Source organism: Astatotilapia calliptera, chromosome 12 (assembly GCF_900246225.1).
Source record: "Astatotilapia calliptera chromosome 12, fAstCal1.2, whole genome shotgun sequence".
Classification (NCBI taxonomy): domain Eukaryota; kingdom Metazoa; phylum Chordata; class Actinopteri; order Cichliformes; family Cichlidae; genus Astatotilapia; species Astatotilapia calliptera.
Genome location: NC_039313.1, coordinates 14,083,588 through 14,101,800, shown reverse-complemented (window position 1 = coordinate 14,101,800; position 18,213 = coordinate 14,083,588). Strand labels below are relative to the sequence as shown.

At 40.8% G+C, this 18,213-nt stretch overlaps 1 protein-coding gene across 6 annotated transcripts in view; it reads right to left on the bottom strand.

The window, feature by feature from the left end:
- The window catches only part of pde4d (phosphodiesterase 4D, cAMP-specific), a 206,100-nt gene that overhangs the window by 13,727 nt on the left and 174,160 nt on the right, over positions 1-18,213 (bottom strand). For all 6 annotated transcript variants that reach the window (XM_026186601.1, XM_026186600.1, XM_026186602.1 and 3 more), the window contains 4 exons: positions 8,415-8,606; positions 5,700-5,736; positions 5,540-5,616; positions 3,783-3,832 (listed from right to left, as the gene is read on the bottom strand). In XM_026186601.1, coding sequence (XP_026042386.1) covers positions 3,783-3,832; positions 5,540-5,616; positions 5,700-5,736; positions 8,415-8,606 — 356 coding nt within the window. The remainder of the gene's footprint in view (positions 1-3,782; positions 3,833-5,539; positions 5,617-5,699; positions 5,737-8,414; positions 8,607-18,213) is intronic.

Genomic DNA, 18,213 nt, shown 5'->3' with positions numbered 1-18,213 from the left:
CAAGCTCATTGATTCCCCATGGAGAAAAGAAACCTTCACCGCAGTCCCACAGTTCCCGGCTTCTTCCTTTTAAGTCAGATACAATCCCTGGGAGTATGGCTGTGAGAGATGGATGGCAAACAGCCACCCCGAGTCAATTCAGTGTGTCCAGATGCTCGTTAACAGTAAGGAAACATCGGCAGAGAATAGAGACGTAAACCACAGAGCAAAGAGAGCAACAGCAGAAAAACAGACTTCCTCACTATCACCCATACACAGCACACATATTCTACTCAGTGATCTGGGTGTATAGGGTTTACTGTATGATTCATAAGAGAAGTATAATTCCAGTCATGTAGCAAGATGAACAACAGTCTGCTTAGCAGGCCCATGTCTGCCATAGGAGGGATGGAGCGAAGACGGGGATCAGGGAAAAGAGGATCCAGTGAGAGGCTCAGAACCAGGCAAGATCCATGTCACTATTGTCCAGGGTGGAACAAACACAAGATCGTTCACAGCAACTTGACATGGTTAAGAAATACATCTCACAGACACACACACATACAAAAACACGGACACCAACAGACGCACACATGCATACACATGCACACTCACACCAGACAAAATGCTAACCATAACACATCATGATTTTGTCTCCATAGCCTCTCTGCCAATGAAAACATCCATGGTATCCGGGAAGCAAAGGGTATAATCCAGTGCTGTGTGTGTACGCTGGACAGTGTTTCCTATGGATGCTGTGTGTGTGTGTGTGTGTGTATAGGGGGTGGGCTGCTGTTGCTTCAGCGTCCCTGGTAGCCAAACGTGCTGCTCTCCCCAAGCTGTACCTAAAGCCTGAGAGGACCGCACTGTGGATGGGGAAGGGAGATCATCAAAACATGGACTGGACTGCTGGAAGTGAGAAGCCAGAGCTGGGAGCTCCCTATACTGAGTGTGCATGCATGCCAATATGTGCTCAGCATACAAATACACCAAAAGAGAGAGGTAAACAAATAGATGGCAGACCATATGGTGAAGATGGCAGCGGTTTAGCGTGATGAGCCCGACATCGCAGTGCCACGGTATCCTTTTCTTTTCGTTTGAGATCAAAGACATGCACCTCTCAAAGTCAGCCTATGTTAGCAGAAAATGTCACCTTGTCAGAAGCCAATTAATATTGATGCCTTAACTAATTTAGGAAAGCACACAGGGGTTTAATGCAATGTGATCTGTGATGTGTGGTCACTAAAGCCATAATTCAGTTACACAGACAAGGCAGCGGCAGATTAAAACACACGAGGACTACATTTAGTTTCGTGATGCCATATCAACTTAGCATTTGTAGGAAGTGTTTAAAGTGCCTTAAAGCCTTTGGGAAACACTGCTCTGTCTTCATATTGACTTTACTGATGTAAATGTGTACAGTTAAGTTTTCAAGTTCATAGCTCTCGATTGCACAAGTAGGACAAGATAAGTAAATTTTATTAATATCTCATGCTTTATATTTGGAAGAGATGCACACTAATTTTGTTACCATATGGGTCTGTTTTGTGCACAACAATGCCTTTCTATGACCTCATACTCTGAACCCCTATCCCGCTTCATTGTCTTTGACAAATCTTTCCCACCCTGCTTCCATTAGTCCCCTTCCTCTCCCACACTTCTCCACTGATCATCCTTCCCCTCTTTGTCTCTCTCTCTCTCTCTCTCTCTTGCTCCTATTTTTTGTCTCTCGCTTCGCTTCCCCTCAGTCTCCTTTTCTCTCTCGGTGTCTCTCTCCCTGGTGTGGTGTCAGTGGCTGGGGTGCTACTCTTTCTGACAGCAACTGCACTGACGTCAATGACATTCTTCTCATGCTTAGTGCGACATCAGACACCGGCGCTCAGAGAGGCCACTCTGCTGCACAGACGCAGGGCTGCAGCCAAACTATGTACCGGAACAGCTTGACAGTGAAGTTGGAGTGGGAGACGATGAGAAGAAGAGAGAGGAAGAGGAGCAGCAAGGAGGAAAAGGAAGGAGAACGCAGAGCTCGGGAGGAAGGACAGCTCTTGTGACACTGAGTTTAGCATCAGCTTTGAAAATAGCTTCTGGCCGCATCGCGTGCAATAAAAAAAGGAAAAAGAATGAATGTAACCAAAAACATAATTCTACTGTGTTGAATACTGAATGCGAGTGACACGTGCATCTCTTTAAACTCACCTCAGTGCCTAAATGTTTAAAAAGCTGCCATAACCGTTTGAATCAATTATGCAAATTACTGCCTGCCTGCATTGCTTGAAACTTGAAATCGTTGTCTGTCTCTCCCTCTTTACTTTAACCAGCAACTATTCTCATCCACAACAGGTAAAAGGTCAAAGAACTATTAGTGCATCTTTCCGATAACAGAAGGAAAAAAAAAACTGCTCTGGCAAGCAGGGGCAGGAAGCTAAAGATGGAAAGACAAGCAGAGGAAGGGGCAAAGAGCCCTACATGCAATCTCACTTTTATTGACCAGCATCTTCTCCTTGACTGATTTACCGACTTAATTTTAATTATACTCCCTTTATTGTCTTTCTCTGCAATGCGACTTGTTGCAGGCTCAATAAGCCTTTGCGTTACAAGTATCAGTCAATAGTCTCAAATAATTATGCTCATGACTCACAGCTGTCACCAGTTTATGGCAGGGCTGTGCACCAGATTATTTTCTAAATATAGCACGATGTCAGTGGTTCTTAATATATAAGCAGGTTGGTAAGTCTTGAGATTTCGATTTTAACATCTGTAAGGATTGCCCACAAATACAAGAGTAAGCAAAAATTTGGCACCCTTAATAAATGACTTTTATAAATATATAGAATAATATATAGTTTTGTCCTTTTATTGAGCATATCTATGTCCATGTGTTTGTGCGTGCGCGCTCATGATCATTTTACCGAGCAATGCACAGTGAAATTATTTATTAATGGTGAAGGTTATTTGGTCTTTCCTGCAAACACAAGCTGGGTTGCAGCCATTGACACTGCTAAAAAGCAAAGTGACTGTCAAGGGCAAGTCTATTCTAGCCAGCTAACACTGTCTGTGCCATGTCTTCCTCACAACAAAAACACTTAAAGCAGACCAGACAATCTGTGCAGTACAGGGTATCTGTCCAATGTGTTCAACACATTAGGTTATCCAAGACAAGTATTACTATATATATACACACACACACAACCTATTAATCTGTTATGGGAACAGTGATCTGTCTGTTGCTACAGCCCCATGAGTGCTTCTTAGAATAGAGACGTGTTACCAAATAAAAACAAACACTTCACCATACTATCGGACAGTCTAATTATTGTTGCTGTGAACCACTTCTCTGTGAAATATACAGTTCATATTTATATTCTGGCTCATGGGTTTGTTTGTTTGTTTGGACTTATTGCACAACTTTTTGTGTGCTTGACAGCCCTTCATTGTTATCATATTTATCATCTTAAAACTGATAAAAGACATCATGATAATGATAGCGCTTCCGTTTTGTTACTATAAACTATTTAATCCCAGTTTCAGTTATGGATGAGACTACTCTGGTAAGGCTCTCCTTTTAGTTCTACTCAGAATTGCTCACCAGCTTTTAGACAATGAATGAGCCATTTATTACATATTTTAAGTTATTATCTGTATTTCACTATCATTGCTTATCATCTGCTTCCGCACTAGAGATCCCTGTGTGCCAAAGTGAGGTAAATACTGCTTTACAAAGTGCTGTGAACCACACGCGTACACACAAGGACACACAGTAGACAAAGATATCATCAAGTCATGCCGTTCTTCTGTCTACGTACCTGTGAAGGTGGTCTTGGTGATAGGTGGTGGGTTACACATGGGTGATCTTCTGTCATGGGGGAAACAAAGAGCCACACAAAACAGTCGGTTATTAACTCTAAAAATAACAGTAAGTAAAGAAACGTAATCTCCTTTTGCTGGTTTTTTGTGACTATTACAACAGTCACACTGTTGTTGTAATACTGAATATATCCAGCAGAGGGCGAGCAAAGCCCGACTATGTGTGAGCACTGGAGACAGTGCAGGCAGGTGAAGGATGTGAACAGTAGCGGTTCTTGATACGGGCGACACGGGCGGTTGCCCGGGGCAGCATCGTGGTGGGGGTCGGCATCACGGGCATCGGCAAAAAAATTTTTTTTTAAAATTGCTCGTTCTCATGCTGCCCTGACGTCATGCCAGCGCATATTAGGAATGGCACAGGCACCGATCGGTTTTCTATCGCCCATTTGCTGGGAGTAAGGGCGCCCTCCGTTTGCAAGGTGCGCCTGCTGCGTGCGGCACAGGGAGGAGAGGACGGGGCGGCGGGGGATTCTCTGGCTGGCTGAAGCAGCATCTAATAACCAACTCGCAAAATAAAACAAAATAAAAACAAACAAACCAACAAAAACACCAGACAAACAGCCTGCTGCTGAAGTCAAAGTAAACTTTACTGTCATCTCCGCTACATACAGTCCAGTATATAGAGAGACGAGACGACGAGGCTCCAGTTACAGCAGTGCAAGTAAACAAACAATAAATATAAGAAGAGTAAGAAAATAAACATACACTTTAGGACCAGGGGTAAAGAGAGGGGTAACAATTTAAAATTTCTATTTTACAGTTTGATGATTTAAAGTCTCAAACACACAACCCGTCGAAAGGGGAGGGGCCGGCTGCTTCGAAACAAAGCACATTTCATTCATAGTGTTGTAAATCCAAGCCCATTATGTATTGATGTTTTGAGTCCTGAGTTGTGCGAAATCCCAGAAATAAACCCTAGACAAAGCGAGTCTGTGAATTAAGGTGTAGGTCTATTAGGTTATGTCGTGGCGATCCTCGAGTTGGGGGATTTGTGTTCATATTGGAGTGCAAAATTAAAACCAATGGAAGATGGACAAGAAAAGTTCAAAGCCATCAGGTGCTCAGTTTAGAAAAAAGAGAAAAGAAGAGGAGGAGAAACGAGCAAAAGATACAGGTAAGCAGATGTGTCATTGGATAATGGCAGGTCATCCTGAAACCATCAGAATCAGAATACTTTATTAAATTAAGGAAATTATGTGGGTTACAGTAACAGACTAAACTCCAAACAATACAGTATGTTACAGATTTTAATATTAATTAGTCATTGTCAGTTGTTGATTGGTCCTGTTCTCATTGTATGATGAATTATGATGGCTGTTTGGTAGCCGTTTGCATACTATGCATACTCTCTCTCTTTTCATATGTGTGTGTGTGTTTCTCTGGTGAAATTCAGTATGGTTCCGACAACAGTTTTTTGTTAATGTACAATCCTTAATATGTTTTATGTGTGTGTGTGTGTGTGTGTGTGTGGGGGGGGGGGGGGGGGGCGCGCCAGAGGCAGAGTTCGCCCAGGGCGCCAAACAGGCTAGGACCGCCACTGGATGTGAATGACAAATTACTGCCACATGCAGAGTAGAACAACTCAGCCATAAGGTGACTGTGATCAGATATCATAAGCTGGTCACACTGATTATTAGAGTCCTCTCACTACAGCAAGGTTTTGTTTCAGTAAAGCTTTACAGCCTTCCAAACTTACTTATTGGATGTTCTGTCTTGTTGTAGGTTAGTTAATGCACCAAAGTTGTTTCGTACAGTTCTCAAGCTTGCAAGAACCTGAGGGGGACATGACAGAATTGAACGTCACATTATGGCAGTATGTAAGGCGTCAAGACATCAAAACTGGTGCAACCGCTCACCTGTGCAAAGGGTGTTACAATCATGTCATCACCATGACTGGAAGAAACAGAGAGAGTTTTATGTTAGACGCAGACTCACAGTATAATGATAATGATTCAGCAGCAGAAGGGTGATTCATTTCCATGCCTTTGTCCCTATGTTCACAAATCAGAGGAGGCCATATACTTCACAATGTTCAATAGTTTAAAGGCAGTATTAGGCTTCAGTGAGAGAACTGAGGGGCTTTATTGTTGTGTAACTGTACACGTAAGGTAGCTCAATGACATTTGCAGTAACTACCAAACCTATTCTCATGGTACTGGATAATGTAAAACATGGAAGCTGTTTTTGCACCTCTTCTTTCCATTTCTTTGCCCCTATCTACACCTATAGGGATCATTAAGTTCTTCTTTCATGTTTTTACTGACTTTTATTTACCCAGGTAAAAGTTAGCTAAGCACATTTCTGTCTTGTCTTCACTGATTGCCCCCATTTTTTTTTTATTGTCGCTAGACACGCTGCTCCTGGAGCTGGGGTTTATGAGCCTTGCTTAAGGACACCTCAGTGAACACTGTTAAGGGAGAGAAAAGCCTTTCTCAGTCAACCAAGGTAAAATAAATTTAATCAGTAAACTTTGAGTCAGTACCTGCTGACCTCCAAGTTATGTGAACACCATAAACAGCTTCAGGTGATGATTAGTGTCACAGAGCCTCTTTGCTTTACTGCACTGCTGAACAACCCCACGGCTCTGCTCTGCGAACACCTGGCAGCACCAGTGCAGTAAATACTGCAAATTTTGGTATCGATCTGACAGCAAATACAAGGCCAGTAATGGCACTACCAATACTGATACCAGTAGTTTTAACCTAAAAAGGCAGCTTATGGGAAAGCAGTCTATTTCGATTTATAAAGCAAATGTCATCAATTTGCAAATTCCACTAAATAAAAGCACTTTGGGTCGACTTCTGTTTTTTAAATGTAACAGGCAGGGGCGCGACGGGGGGGGGGGGGGGGGGGGGGGGGATACATCCTGTCCTACCTCTATTTCGAGAGAAGCTGGGATAGGCTCCAGCCCCTGTGACTGTAATGAGGATAAGCGGAAGATAATGGATGGATGGAATTTTGAGTTTTCCTATAATTTCTGGAGAGTTCTGAACTTTAGAGGTCGCTGAAAACAATTTCCTTCCATTGACTTGACCTGGATTTATGTTTATAAAGCTATGCTATTAAGTATTTCATAAAGCTTTCTTATTGTACTTCCAAATTTCATCCTGTAAGATGTAAAAGAGAGAAACATGCAGGTTTTTTTAAAACATGGTAACTAGTGTAATACCACAGAGCAAAAAGCAGCAGCAAGAACAAGGTCTAAGGTTACTGCAACTCCTTATTATTCATCCTTTTGTCTATTTGTCTTTCCTTCGGGCAGATCCAAGTGCTCTTTTTGTCAATATTTTTATTTCCTGTAGCACAAAGTGTACAGTACATGTAACTGGATAGGCACCATTGTGTGGGAAACACGAAAGAGCTATCAATATATATACTCTGACCCTGGAGATACCAGCTGATTTGTGTGTTACTGGGAAGTCTGAGTTCTTTGCTACAGCTGTAAGATAATGTAAAATCACGATTATAAAAGATAAATGATAAAACAAAGACATAAAAGTGAACATTTCAGAGCACAAATCCTTCCCATTATCTTTAGGAGACACAAACCAGTAACTCTGAGAAAACAAACCTATAGACGGATGCTTGTGAATGGTTTGTTACACCGTGCCGTTTCTGTGCTGCTGAATGTGGCCAAGAATAGATATGACACCAGAATCATCTGCAGGCCATGCACACGTTCCATAAGGCCCAAAGGATGGAAGCTTTGAGACCTGGGGACTGTATTACAGGGCGAGTTGAAAATACCTGGGACATCTTTCTGTTACATGGCTCCACTAAGCCTAACAGCCACAACAATGCTAAGCAGTCACAGTGACCCTGACACTGCTTATAAACACAGTAAGTCAATCCACATTTTTTGGGCTTAGCTGTGTGCAAGTTCACGTAAAAAGCTTGGTGCTGTCGCCAGATGAATAATCGCAGACACGGACAGCTGCACATTTTTTCATATGAAGAATAAACTTTAATCTAGGAATAGTACGACGAATTAAAAGAACATAATACAGGCTCAAAGCAATACAGATACTGCAAGCAAAGCCAGAAAGGAAAGACTGCACACTCTGTCCTGTCATTAAAGCAAAGGAAGATATTTCTGCAACTACATCTGTTTACGCTATAAAAAGTGTTTCTTATATGCATTCAAAAGGTGTGCAGGACATGTTTATCCTTATTCCTTCAGCTGGAACCATGACCGAGAATCCAAATTCCTCTCAAAACTGGAGACACTCACACTATCCCTGCATTGAGCAACACAGGATCTTCTAAAAATTGTGCTGCTATTTTTTTAGAGAATGGGTTGGTCAGCTGGTCATGGTTTTCTGTGATCTGTTATACCCAACCTAATGTGCTCTGATGCCAGTTATGATTGAATTATCATCTTTATATAACTCTTTTAGAAGTAAACCAGCATAACTTTGCAAACCCAGATTTAAAACTAAAGTTATCTCACTAATCCCAAACTCTACCGGTCTCAAGTTCAAGCTGAAGAAGAAGACATTTATCAGGATTCAACAGGATTATTGTTAATTTTATGAAAGTTGGGATGGAAGCAGAAGATACCATTTACTCACATGTCACTGGCAATGGAGGAGTTTCGCGACATGGACTTGGGTGAGAGGTCATAGTCGCTGTCAGAGCGGTAGAGGAATGACTCTCTCCGTTGACTGTGGACAAAATTGGCCTGCAGGATGAGGCCTGAGCCCGGGCTGGCCATTGGGTCCAGGGGGCTTCGACCTGATGATGTGCCATTGTCCACATCGAAACTGTAATTAGATAAAGAGAAAAGAACAAATATCAGAATCAGTATGTGAAAAAAGTTATTTGATCTTGCAAAGTGAGATTTCTACCACTGACAGATTCAAGCAAAATTTCTGAAGTTCAATGGTGAAAAAAAGGAAGGGAAATTTCCAGAATAAAACCCAATTATCTATGCTTCCGGAAAACACAGGATTTATGTACACATTAGTCACATGTTAGCGATGCTGATGACTTTTCATTGCAGCACCAGGCTCTCATGTCCACTGGTTGGTTTGGTAAATCTCCAAATCCATAGTTAGGTTCATACCAGACATGGTTTTAATTATTAGCATAGACCGTACAGAAAAGAAGGCCTTTATAATAATTTTTTTTGATTTCTGGTTGGGGGACTTTGTGAGCAAGACTAAGCCATTACGCTGAGTTTTTCTCCCCCAGAGTAATATCGCTGACACAGCCCAAGTATCAGCCTTACACTCCTGGGACCATTCATTATGCATGGGCTGTCTCTTTCCCACTCACTCTCTCTGTTATATGTTATAATCCAAGTGTCACTGATATCCACGTGATGTCCAGTGTAGGAATTGCATACATGGCATAGGAATAAAATAAAACAGAAGAATTTTGATGTGCAGTTTTTTCTTAATCTGCCCAATCTAATGTGCATAACATGCTGGACTTATTTTTCTTTTTAAAAATGTCTTTGTAGGGCTTAGCTTCCAGGTCTGAAAAGCAAAGCATACAACCTGCATTCTGTTTATTTGCCAGCGGGAAGCAAATAATGTGGCTCAAAAAAAGAAATCCAGCTGTAGAAAGGTCAATGTGAAAACAAATGTATGTTCCCCTTGGATAATTACCACGGTAAAAACTTATTAAATGGAATAAGATAATCATTTTGTATATTATGGTACCTGCTAGTGCCCATGAGGGTAGTAATCCAACATACCTATTAGAGCTGGCCTACTTTGTTACTCACATGTTCTCTTCACAATCAGATCCACATCACACTTTAAAATCTAAGCTGGTGACAGACAAAAAATGTCCATGTTGTTTTCTATAGTCTATGATTCACAACGAGTTTAAGGGAGAGATAAAAGTATCTTATCACCCCAATCACAGTCACTTAATTAATTTAAGATTGGATCATCAACATAAAATAAACTGCGTAATTCTGACGCATTTTTTGTTCTCTTTATCTGAATGAGCCTTACACATTAGCTTTGTAGAGACTAGCTTGCCTTAACAAGTCATTACTAGCTCCACTTGGCTAACTAGCATGAGCAAAATGAGCATATGGCTAATTAGCATATTCTTACATAATGCTGTTATTCATCTTATATTCTTACATGTGCCCTGTCCACCAACACAAAATGTGCTCTTAAAGAAATAGCTCAACACACAGTCACACAATCCCTCAGTTTTTCTCCCTTACGTGCTGTTGCATTTGACTTCAGCAGCTCTAGGGATAACACGCTCCCCCCATTACCCAAGGTGATGAGCTTTGAAAAAGCATAACGCACGTCTACTCCATAGGTATGTCAGCCCCACGGGTCCACGCTACTTGTGGACTGTTGGCTGATATTAAATTACTCACGAGTTTCATCTATTACAATTATAATGAGCCATCCATTTATTATGTAGCTGATTATGATTGGTGGCAGGCTAATTAGCACATCATTAACAGTAAACGACAAATGTTGCACGATACAGAGCCATCAAACATACAACTACAGACATTAACCTTTGTTTAAAGACTGCACAGAGAGCCACTGGGAATACCCCTGCTCCAATAACGCCACTGACTCATAGCTGAGAGGTATTTCTTAACCAGTGACACCATTTCCGGCTGGGACGTCATGGTGAGCTTCTTAGTCTCCTAGGTGATTGTTCACCCAGGTGATGACTAACGCTAATCATCAGGGATATCTGCCTTATTGCTACAGCTACTAAGCAGTCCCATAATCTTGTCTGGTGTAAATGCAAAGGTCAGGGGGGATTCCCCTCAGGAAGCTGCTCAATGCACATAAGAATGACATCTCTATCATTATAATTGTTATCTTCTTGATTATCAGCATCCTCTGAAATAAAACTAACACAGATTTAACCTGTCAGTGGTGTCCAGTACTCGATCATCTTCCATGTGGAAGAGCACAGGAAGCCAAGAACAGAGCGAGCACTTCGAGCGTGCACAAATACATGCTTGCATAGTATAGAAAGCATGTCCCTAAAACATTACTGAAACATTCCTTCTCACTACAAAACGACAAATTATTGATCTTGTACGATTTCTGCAGTTTATTTCCCAACTTAACCCTTCATAAGTATCATAGAGTCATAATTCTCATCTTTCAGGAACCATTTTAATGTTCTCTCTAGCCCAAATTGGTTGAGGAGTTACGGTAACCTGAAACACATAGTAAAATCTAGGAAGCGCTGATTTTCTTACTGTGTTTAGACAGCAGTGCCTTGTGAGTGCTTTGGGCTACCGTGATACACCAAATATCTTCACAAAGCTCGTTTTCTCTTCTTTCCGAAACCGTTTGCATTTTGTCTCTTGCACAAATGGTAAAGGTGTTACAGTCGTTTGAAGACTGCTTATAAAATAGGCCCGCCGCCGGGTTGATGGTTACAAAAAAAAGGGGGCTAAGCAAAAGACAACTCACTGACCCAAGAGCTACATCTAATGACTTTATAATGACAAAATCTGGGTTTTTGTTTGTGAACACAAGGGACTTTGTGAGGAAGAACAAGTCATTATGCTGAATTTTCCTCCCCCAGAGCAATATCGCTGACACAGTCCAAGTATCAGCCTTACACTCCTAGGACCATTCATTATGGATGGGCTGTCTCTCTCTCCCACTCACTCTCTCTGTTACATGTTATAATCCAAGTGTCACTGATATCCATTTGATGCCCAATGTATGAATTTCATACATGGTATAGAAATAGGAATACAATAAAGCAGATTACGTTTGTAGTGCAGTTACTTTGTAATCTGCGCATCTAAATGGTCAGATACCCAAGGTAATACACAGGACATGCTGGGCATATTTTCTACAGTAATTAAATGGTTAAATGTCACCGCTGTAATCTCATGGAGTGGCAAAAAGATAAACAAGTGCAAGCTTTGATTGTGGAATTTGATAGCTTGGCTATCTGCCTTATGCAAGAAAAGGCAACGGTATTGCCCTTGTCACCTTGCAAAGTAGTTTGCAGTCATGGTACATGACTATATCCATCTTTCTCTCTCACACACACAAACACATGCCTACTCAAACTCTTATAGCAGCTCTTGCCTTGCATATCACCCCATCTCCTTCCCAAAGTACTTCTCTTCTAGAAGTGTGTCACTCTAAACCAGTTTTATCTTCACTCACACACACAACCCCCTTTTCCACACACTTTTTTTATCACGTCAGGTAATCCATCTGTTTTCCTCACTGCAGGTGTGAAAACACATACTCACACAAGTGACTGATAAGTTGGCATTCCTTGCACAAGTCGGTCCGTTCTCCAGCTGCTCTGTAGTGAAGTGTTAATGGGTGTGCGGCTCATGTGTGCAAACAGGACAAAGATGACACCGTGAAAGTGTTGAAAGAGAATACTCAGCATATGCGTAACGACCGATTCATTATCGCACCTACTTTGACATTACCGTCTACTCCCATTTGCGCCTAAAACCAGAGACACGTAACCCCTCTCCCAGCATGCGAGGGTATGTGTACAGTGTCATTCCACTGACACACCCTCTTCAGGAATGACACAATGGATCTATGTGCTTGAATTAGTGGGGTATTGAACGGGCAATGACATCATAGTGGGAATATATAGCTTTTTTCCTGCGTTCAGCAAGCAGAAAACAGAAGAACAGAATAACGTCAACACCCCTATGACTATGTTGTGACAATCAACAACAACACATGAGTAAATACATGAGAATTACTGTTAAAAAAAAACAGGGGGGAAAACCCCTGTGTTACCTCAGGGCTTAAGAGAATGGAAATCCTCTGTTTACCCAAAAAGGAGTGATCCAGAACTGAGATATATATAATAGGCAAGGAAATAAACATTTGATCTGCAAGCACTAGATTGATGACAGAAAGCTCTTTAATAGAGTTCCAGACATCCCATCTGCTGAACATCACAAGGATAACACTTGTCTTATTCCACATTGAAAGGTTTAAGGTTGCCTCACTATTTTGTCTTGGACAAAATAAGGGACAGACGAATAGATAATAAGAGTCCAGGCTAGTTTTACACTGGCCTTTCCTTTTTTGCACATGGTCAGAAAGCTTCCTTGGAATAGGTTTGTCAATTTGGGTTAAAATGCCAAATAGCTATAGTTATACACAAGTTTATAACAAAAACTTCATTAAATGCACTTTTCCAACCTATTAATTTATATAAATATATGTCTCTCTATTACACGTAAAGCTCAAAATCAGGCCTGTGTGAGAAGATGATTCACTGAAAAAAAAAGAGAAGAGGACACACATGCTAACATAAAAGTACCTTATAGAGTGCGTGGCATCCACAGTGCGCAGCTACAAGAGCATACATGAATATTTGGAGCAAAGTTTCTCACAGGAGTGGAGTTTCGTGTTTGAGTTTGGGTTGCATGGGGGGAAAAAGGGAGGGTGGACTGTTGCCAAAAACCTTTCAAATTTACTGTAGCAAAGCAGTGGTCCATTTAAAAATAAGAAACTTTAAGCGCACTGAGATAGATGAATAGTGGCTGCTGTGACTTTCTACTGCAGGACGTGGCTGGGTCACATACATGCCTAAGGACACTGCACAGCTCTTTTATCGCCTCTCTTTTTGTGTCTGGCTCTACATCATTTTTGTCTCCGTCAGTTCTCCCATTCTGTCCGTCCGTCTCCAGCACACACTCTAAATGGCATAGATCACTGACTCATTCATTTTTAGCCCTGGGTCACTTGAGCAATTACAAACACCACGGGAGATGACGTGACAGAGCTACGGGGAGATGCACTGGAGAAAGAGGTCAGTGCACAAGTGTCTTTGACAAATAATAAGCCGAGTTGCAGATAGTGAGGCTCTGTTTTTCCAACAGTCATTCAGAGTTGGTGGACAAGAAAATCTGCACCAGTACCAGACACAATACGTAATGGAGACACAATGTTTTCCTTTGAGTTTATGCACAGTGTCTAAAAAGATCTCATAAACTGAAAAAAAGTGAAAGGGATCATTTTTAAAAAATATATATAAATAATCAAATTGATGCATATTTAAATGTGGAAAGTGTGCAGTTGTGCGAATCAGAACAGAGACGCGTTGAAGCAGACAGAGGAAAGATGACACTGGATTTATTTTAGAAAGCCGAGGGCACAGAGGGGAGCAGGCAGCAGAGTTGGACAAGGAAAGAACTGCGCATGTATAAGCATTCAAATGTGTATATATTTAAGAGGATTGTGATCCCGTGCATGTTTGTAGGCGTGAGGTACATGATCCTGAAGTGTGTGGTAAACCTGGCCCTGCTCTAAATGCAAAACAACCACCCATGACTTAAGATAAGAAGAAAAAAAACCCACAGTACTGTAACATCCACAGATGGAAGAGTGGGCACGGATGACACATTTGTTGCAGGCATATGTTGAATAACAGAAAAGCTATGTTTGTTTGCTGGAGATACTGCAGAGCCAACACCTCTGCTTGATGGTATCATCAGTCCTAAATGTACGTGATTTATTTTGTGATTTTTCACCACTGAAAAGCACACAGGCTAAACACAATGTGCTCTGATAAAAAAAAAGTAGCATATGTCTGAAACTTTTCTTTTTTTTTTCTTTCATATGTCTGAAACTAAAATTATGATAGTTTAGAACCTGTCTCGGAAACGACCATGTTGTTGGGTAGTACATGTGCACCTGGCTTGATTTTAGTTTCTATGAATGCAAACTTTTTGAATAGTTGTTAAAGGTAACACTGGATGTAATGCAAATACAGTACAGTACAGTACAGTACAGAGTGACATGACTATTTTGCATACTTAAAATAAAAGCAACAATTTTTTTGAGGTTTTAAAATTATGTCTAAATTCTTCATTCTGAAGTACAAAAAGAGCTGTTTTGGTACTGTTAGAGCTGGGCGATAGAACGATAACGATATGTATCGCGATATAACTTTTACTCGATAGAGAAATTAAGCTATCGCGATAGACCTCGCCGCTCTCGTCCTCTTAAAAAAAAAAAAAAAAAAAAAAGGTCAGCCAATCTAAATTAAGTAGCGCAGAGCCGAACCAATCACAGCCGCAGCGTCACGTCGCGTGACTTGTTACGTACAGCACAAGTGCCAAGCCGCACGTGGGTTTGTTTGAGAAGCAGCCAGCGGGTAATGCAGCCAGCGCGTAATGGAGGAAATGAGTGTGCCGACTAGAAAAATCAACCGAGCGTGACCGAAGAGAAAACAGATGATGGTTCCAATGCCGGAGAGATTGTCGAACGGAAGAGCCATAGAAGTTCCGTAGTGTGAAGGTATTTCGGCTATTTCAAGTCTGACAAAAAACAGAGTAGCGTGCACTGTAAATTGTGCCGAAAGCAAGTCTGGAAATACAATGAACTGGTGCATGCGTCACACTGTGCGCCACGTTATTGTTTCGGTGAAATGAATTTCTACAATACTGTTACTGTTAATTCTACTCTCTGCAGTGTTTAAATGCTTACATATACACACAGTTACTGTCCCTCCACACATACGACTCGGTTCTGCTTCTATGCCCCAGCTTTGTTTACTTTTTCCCACCGAGGCTTCTAGACTTCTGATTGGCCAACATTTCTGCACGGTTAGGAATCTAGCGCCACCTGCTGCTTTGGCATGTTCATAACAGCGTTTTCCTTCATTTCTGCCTTTATGTGTGGACGGGATTATTTTTTAAAACGGAAACGGAAAATCTCCATTTTCAAAAATAGCCGTGTACGTGTGGACGTAGCCTCAGTCTCTGACTGGAAGCGCTAATTCGTCATTCGGCTTTTGTCAGACTAAAGTAACTGTTAAAACTGTTTGAAAAGCTAAGCTATACAACAAGGAGAGATTGAGAATTTCCTTTTAGTTCTCAGTTTATTTGATATTGACAAAAGTTAGTCAGTTTTGTCTGTTCTTCTGTAAAACAAACTAAGATTTATTTTTAGAATTAATATTTTGTTTCTAAGTGGAATTGACAATTTAGTCTGTTTCGTTTGTTCTGTTTTGAAACTTAAACGCTTTAGCAGCTGCCTTTTGTGTAGTTTGCAATATTTGCCTTTATTTATCTGAAAAAGTCTCATGTTCCTTAAGTACATCTACCCTGTTGAACTTATTATGGGAAATAAATATTTAAATAAAAACAAGCTGCTGATTATTTCACATTTTACTTGTGAGCAACAGCACATTTAAATCTTACAAATATAGTTATTTGGCTTATATTGTGATAGATATCGTTATCGCCTGAAATGAAAAAAACATATCGTGATATGAAAAAATCTCATATCGCCCAGCTCTAGTACTGATATTGTATGTTTTAGTAAACTGAAACTAACTATCATAAAATAATATTTAAAAACTGTCTACAAAAGTTGGACGTAACCACAGACACGTCACCCGCTTATTAGTGAAGTCCCATCTTGAGGCAAAGATGACACCGTCAAAGTGTTCAAGCATAAAAATCAACATATGAACATAGAAGTTTTCAGTCTTGGGTAATTAGCAAAGAAACATGATGTGAGAATATAATTAAATTCTTTATCAAAAGGAAAGTGTGATTTTTTTTGGACACTTGAACCTAATGTTAGCTGGTATAATGTTAGCTTATAACTAGCTACTGTTGCTGTAGCAACTCGCTAACATTTTTAAAGAACATACTCCTCACAGTAGCACATTTCTGACCGGTGAGCACTCATTTATTGTGTCACGGTGTTATGATACCTCTAAGATTAAGTTGTGATGAGTCTAGAAAAAGGAAATTCAGTGAAACGACTCTGACTCTAAAGGAAAGAAATTTAGCTGTGCGAGCATCTGGGGCTCAACCTTCTTCTCTGCACAGGCTTATAAGCACAATGGTGAACCTAATAATGGGAGAATGGCTCCCTCATGTCTGCTGTTCCGCTTTTATACTAAGAGACCTGGCCAAAATACTGTACCATGGTAATGCTCAGCACTTTCCCTGTCATATTTTATTAAAAATGACAGAAAAGGCTGCTTTCAGATTAAATTAACAACAACAACAACAACAACAACAACAACAACATGAGTAACTGAAAAAACAGACTATGAGGAGGCCAATACCCTAAATGCATTAGGTCAGGCTGATAAGTGGCAGACTACTCGCTGATAACCAAGACACTCGTCATCTATCTGCCCCGTACTCATGCACAGCCCTTCATCGTCACACATTCATTGGCACAAGCAGCTTTGCAAATGCACATGCATTACATGAAATTAGCACTCATCCGTTGGCAAATGCATCAAAAATCTGTCTTTGGCGTTTAAAATCATCACTGAAATTCACTGTGTCACTGACTAGTGAATTTTAGTGATGGTAACATTTTATATAGGAGTTTATTTAAGTGTAACTCTAACATAGAAGAAAGCAAATTGTAATGTCCTTGTTTTCAGTAAAGCTTTATGTTTGTTTGAATTTAATTCCCAGCTTCTTGCAGTCTCTTGTTTTCCCACTTCTTCCATCTGGTTTTTCTTGCCCTGTCAAATACAATAATGCCAATCCTTCACTGTAAGCTGTGACACTACCTTAGCGCACACTCTCTGCACCATTCAGAAAAGTCAGTCAATCATGAAAGACTGACAAAGACGGAGGTCACCATGGCAATGCTGCGTCATCTCGGTTCACATATTTCAAAGCAAAGCAACACAGCTCTGCTCCTACATACATTGAGCTCCACTTAAATATAGACCTATTTTCAGTCTAATGCATCATCTTAGGACTGGCTTGCTAAAGGTCAAACCTGGGAAAAATGTTTGATAACTTGCACATTTTCAGGCCCTATGACAGGCCAGACACGTAACCTTTGGCATTTACTGCCTGCCTGAAATGCTCAACGGGGACTGACAAAAGCCAGATGCAAACGCTCAAGTTTAAAATCACACATTTCCTGCTCTTTCATTCTTTATCTGATCACACCAGATATTACTGATGATTACAAAGTGGGTGGAAAAGGGGAAAAAGCGCTTCTTCAGGTATGAAGTTAACCAGATATCACAAACATCCGATCCTTCCCATTTCCTTATCCATCACCTCCAAAACTCAAGCCATGTTTACTGAGCTAACACTCTGATGGATACCAAAAGTTCATGTACACAAGCCTACATTTGCAAGGTTGGGTGGAGAGGGGTCTGTTTGAGTTTGTTCAGGTCAGGGGACAGATCGCACATCCAGGCCGCGGAACAGTGTTATACAGACTCAAACACGCAATCACATGAGCATTCAATTGAGCATACAGACACACGCTCTGTCGCCATAACCATATAGCTACAAAAAAGCCTACAGTCACCCATAACTTGAAATAACACTAACGATTCAGATATTTAAAGCGCCATTATTAGTCACAAATCTATGTTTGCCTTCTAAGTGTAGCAATAAGAACCATGAAAGAGAAGCAGTGC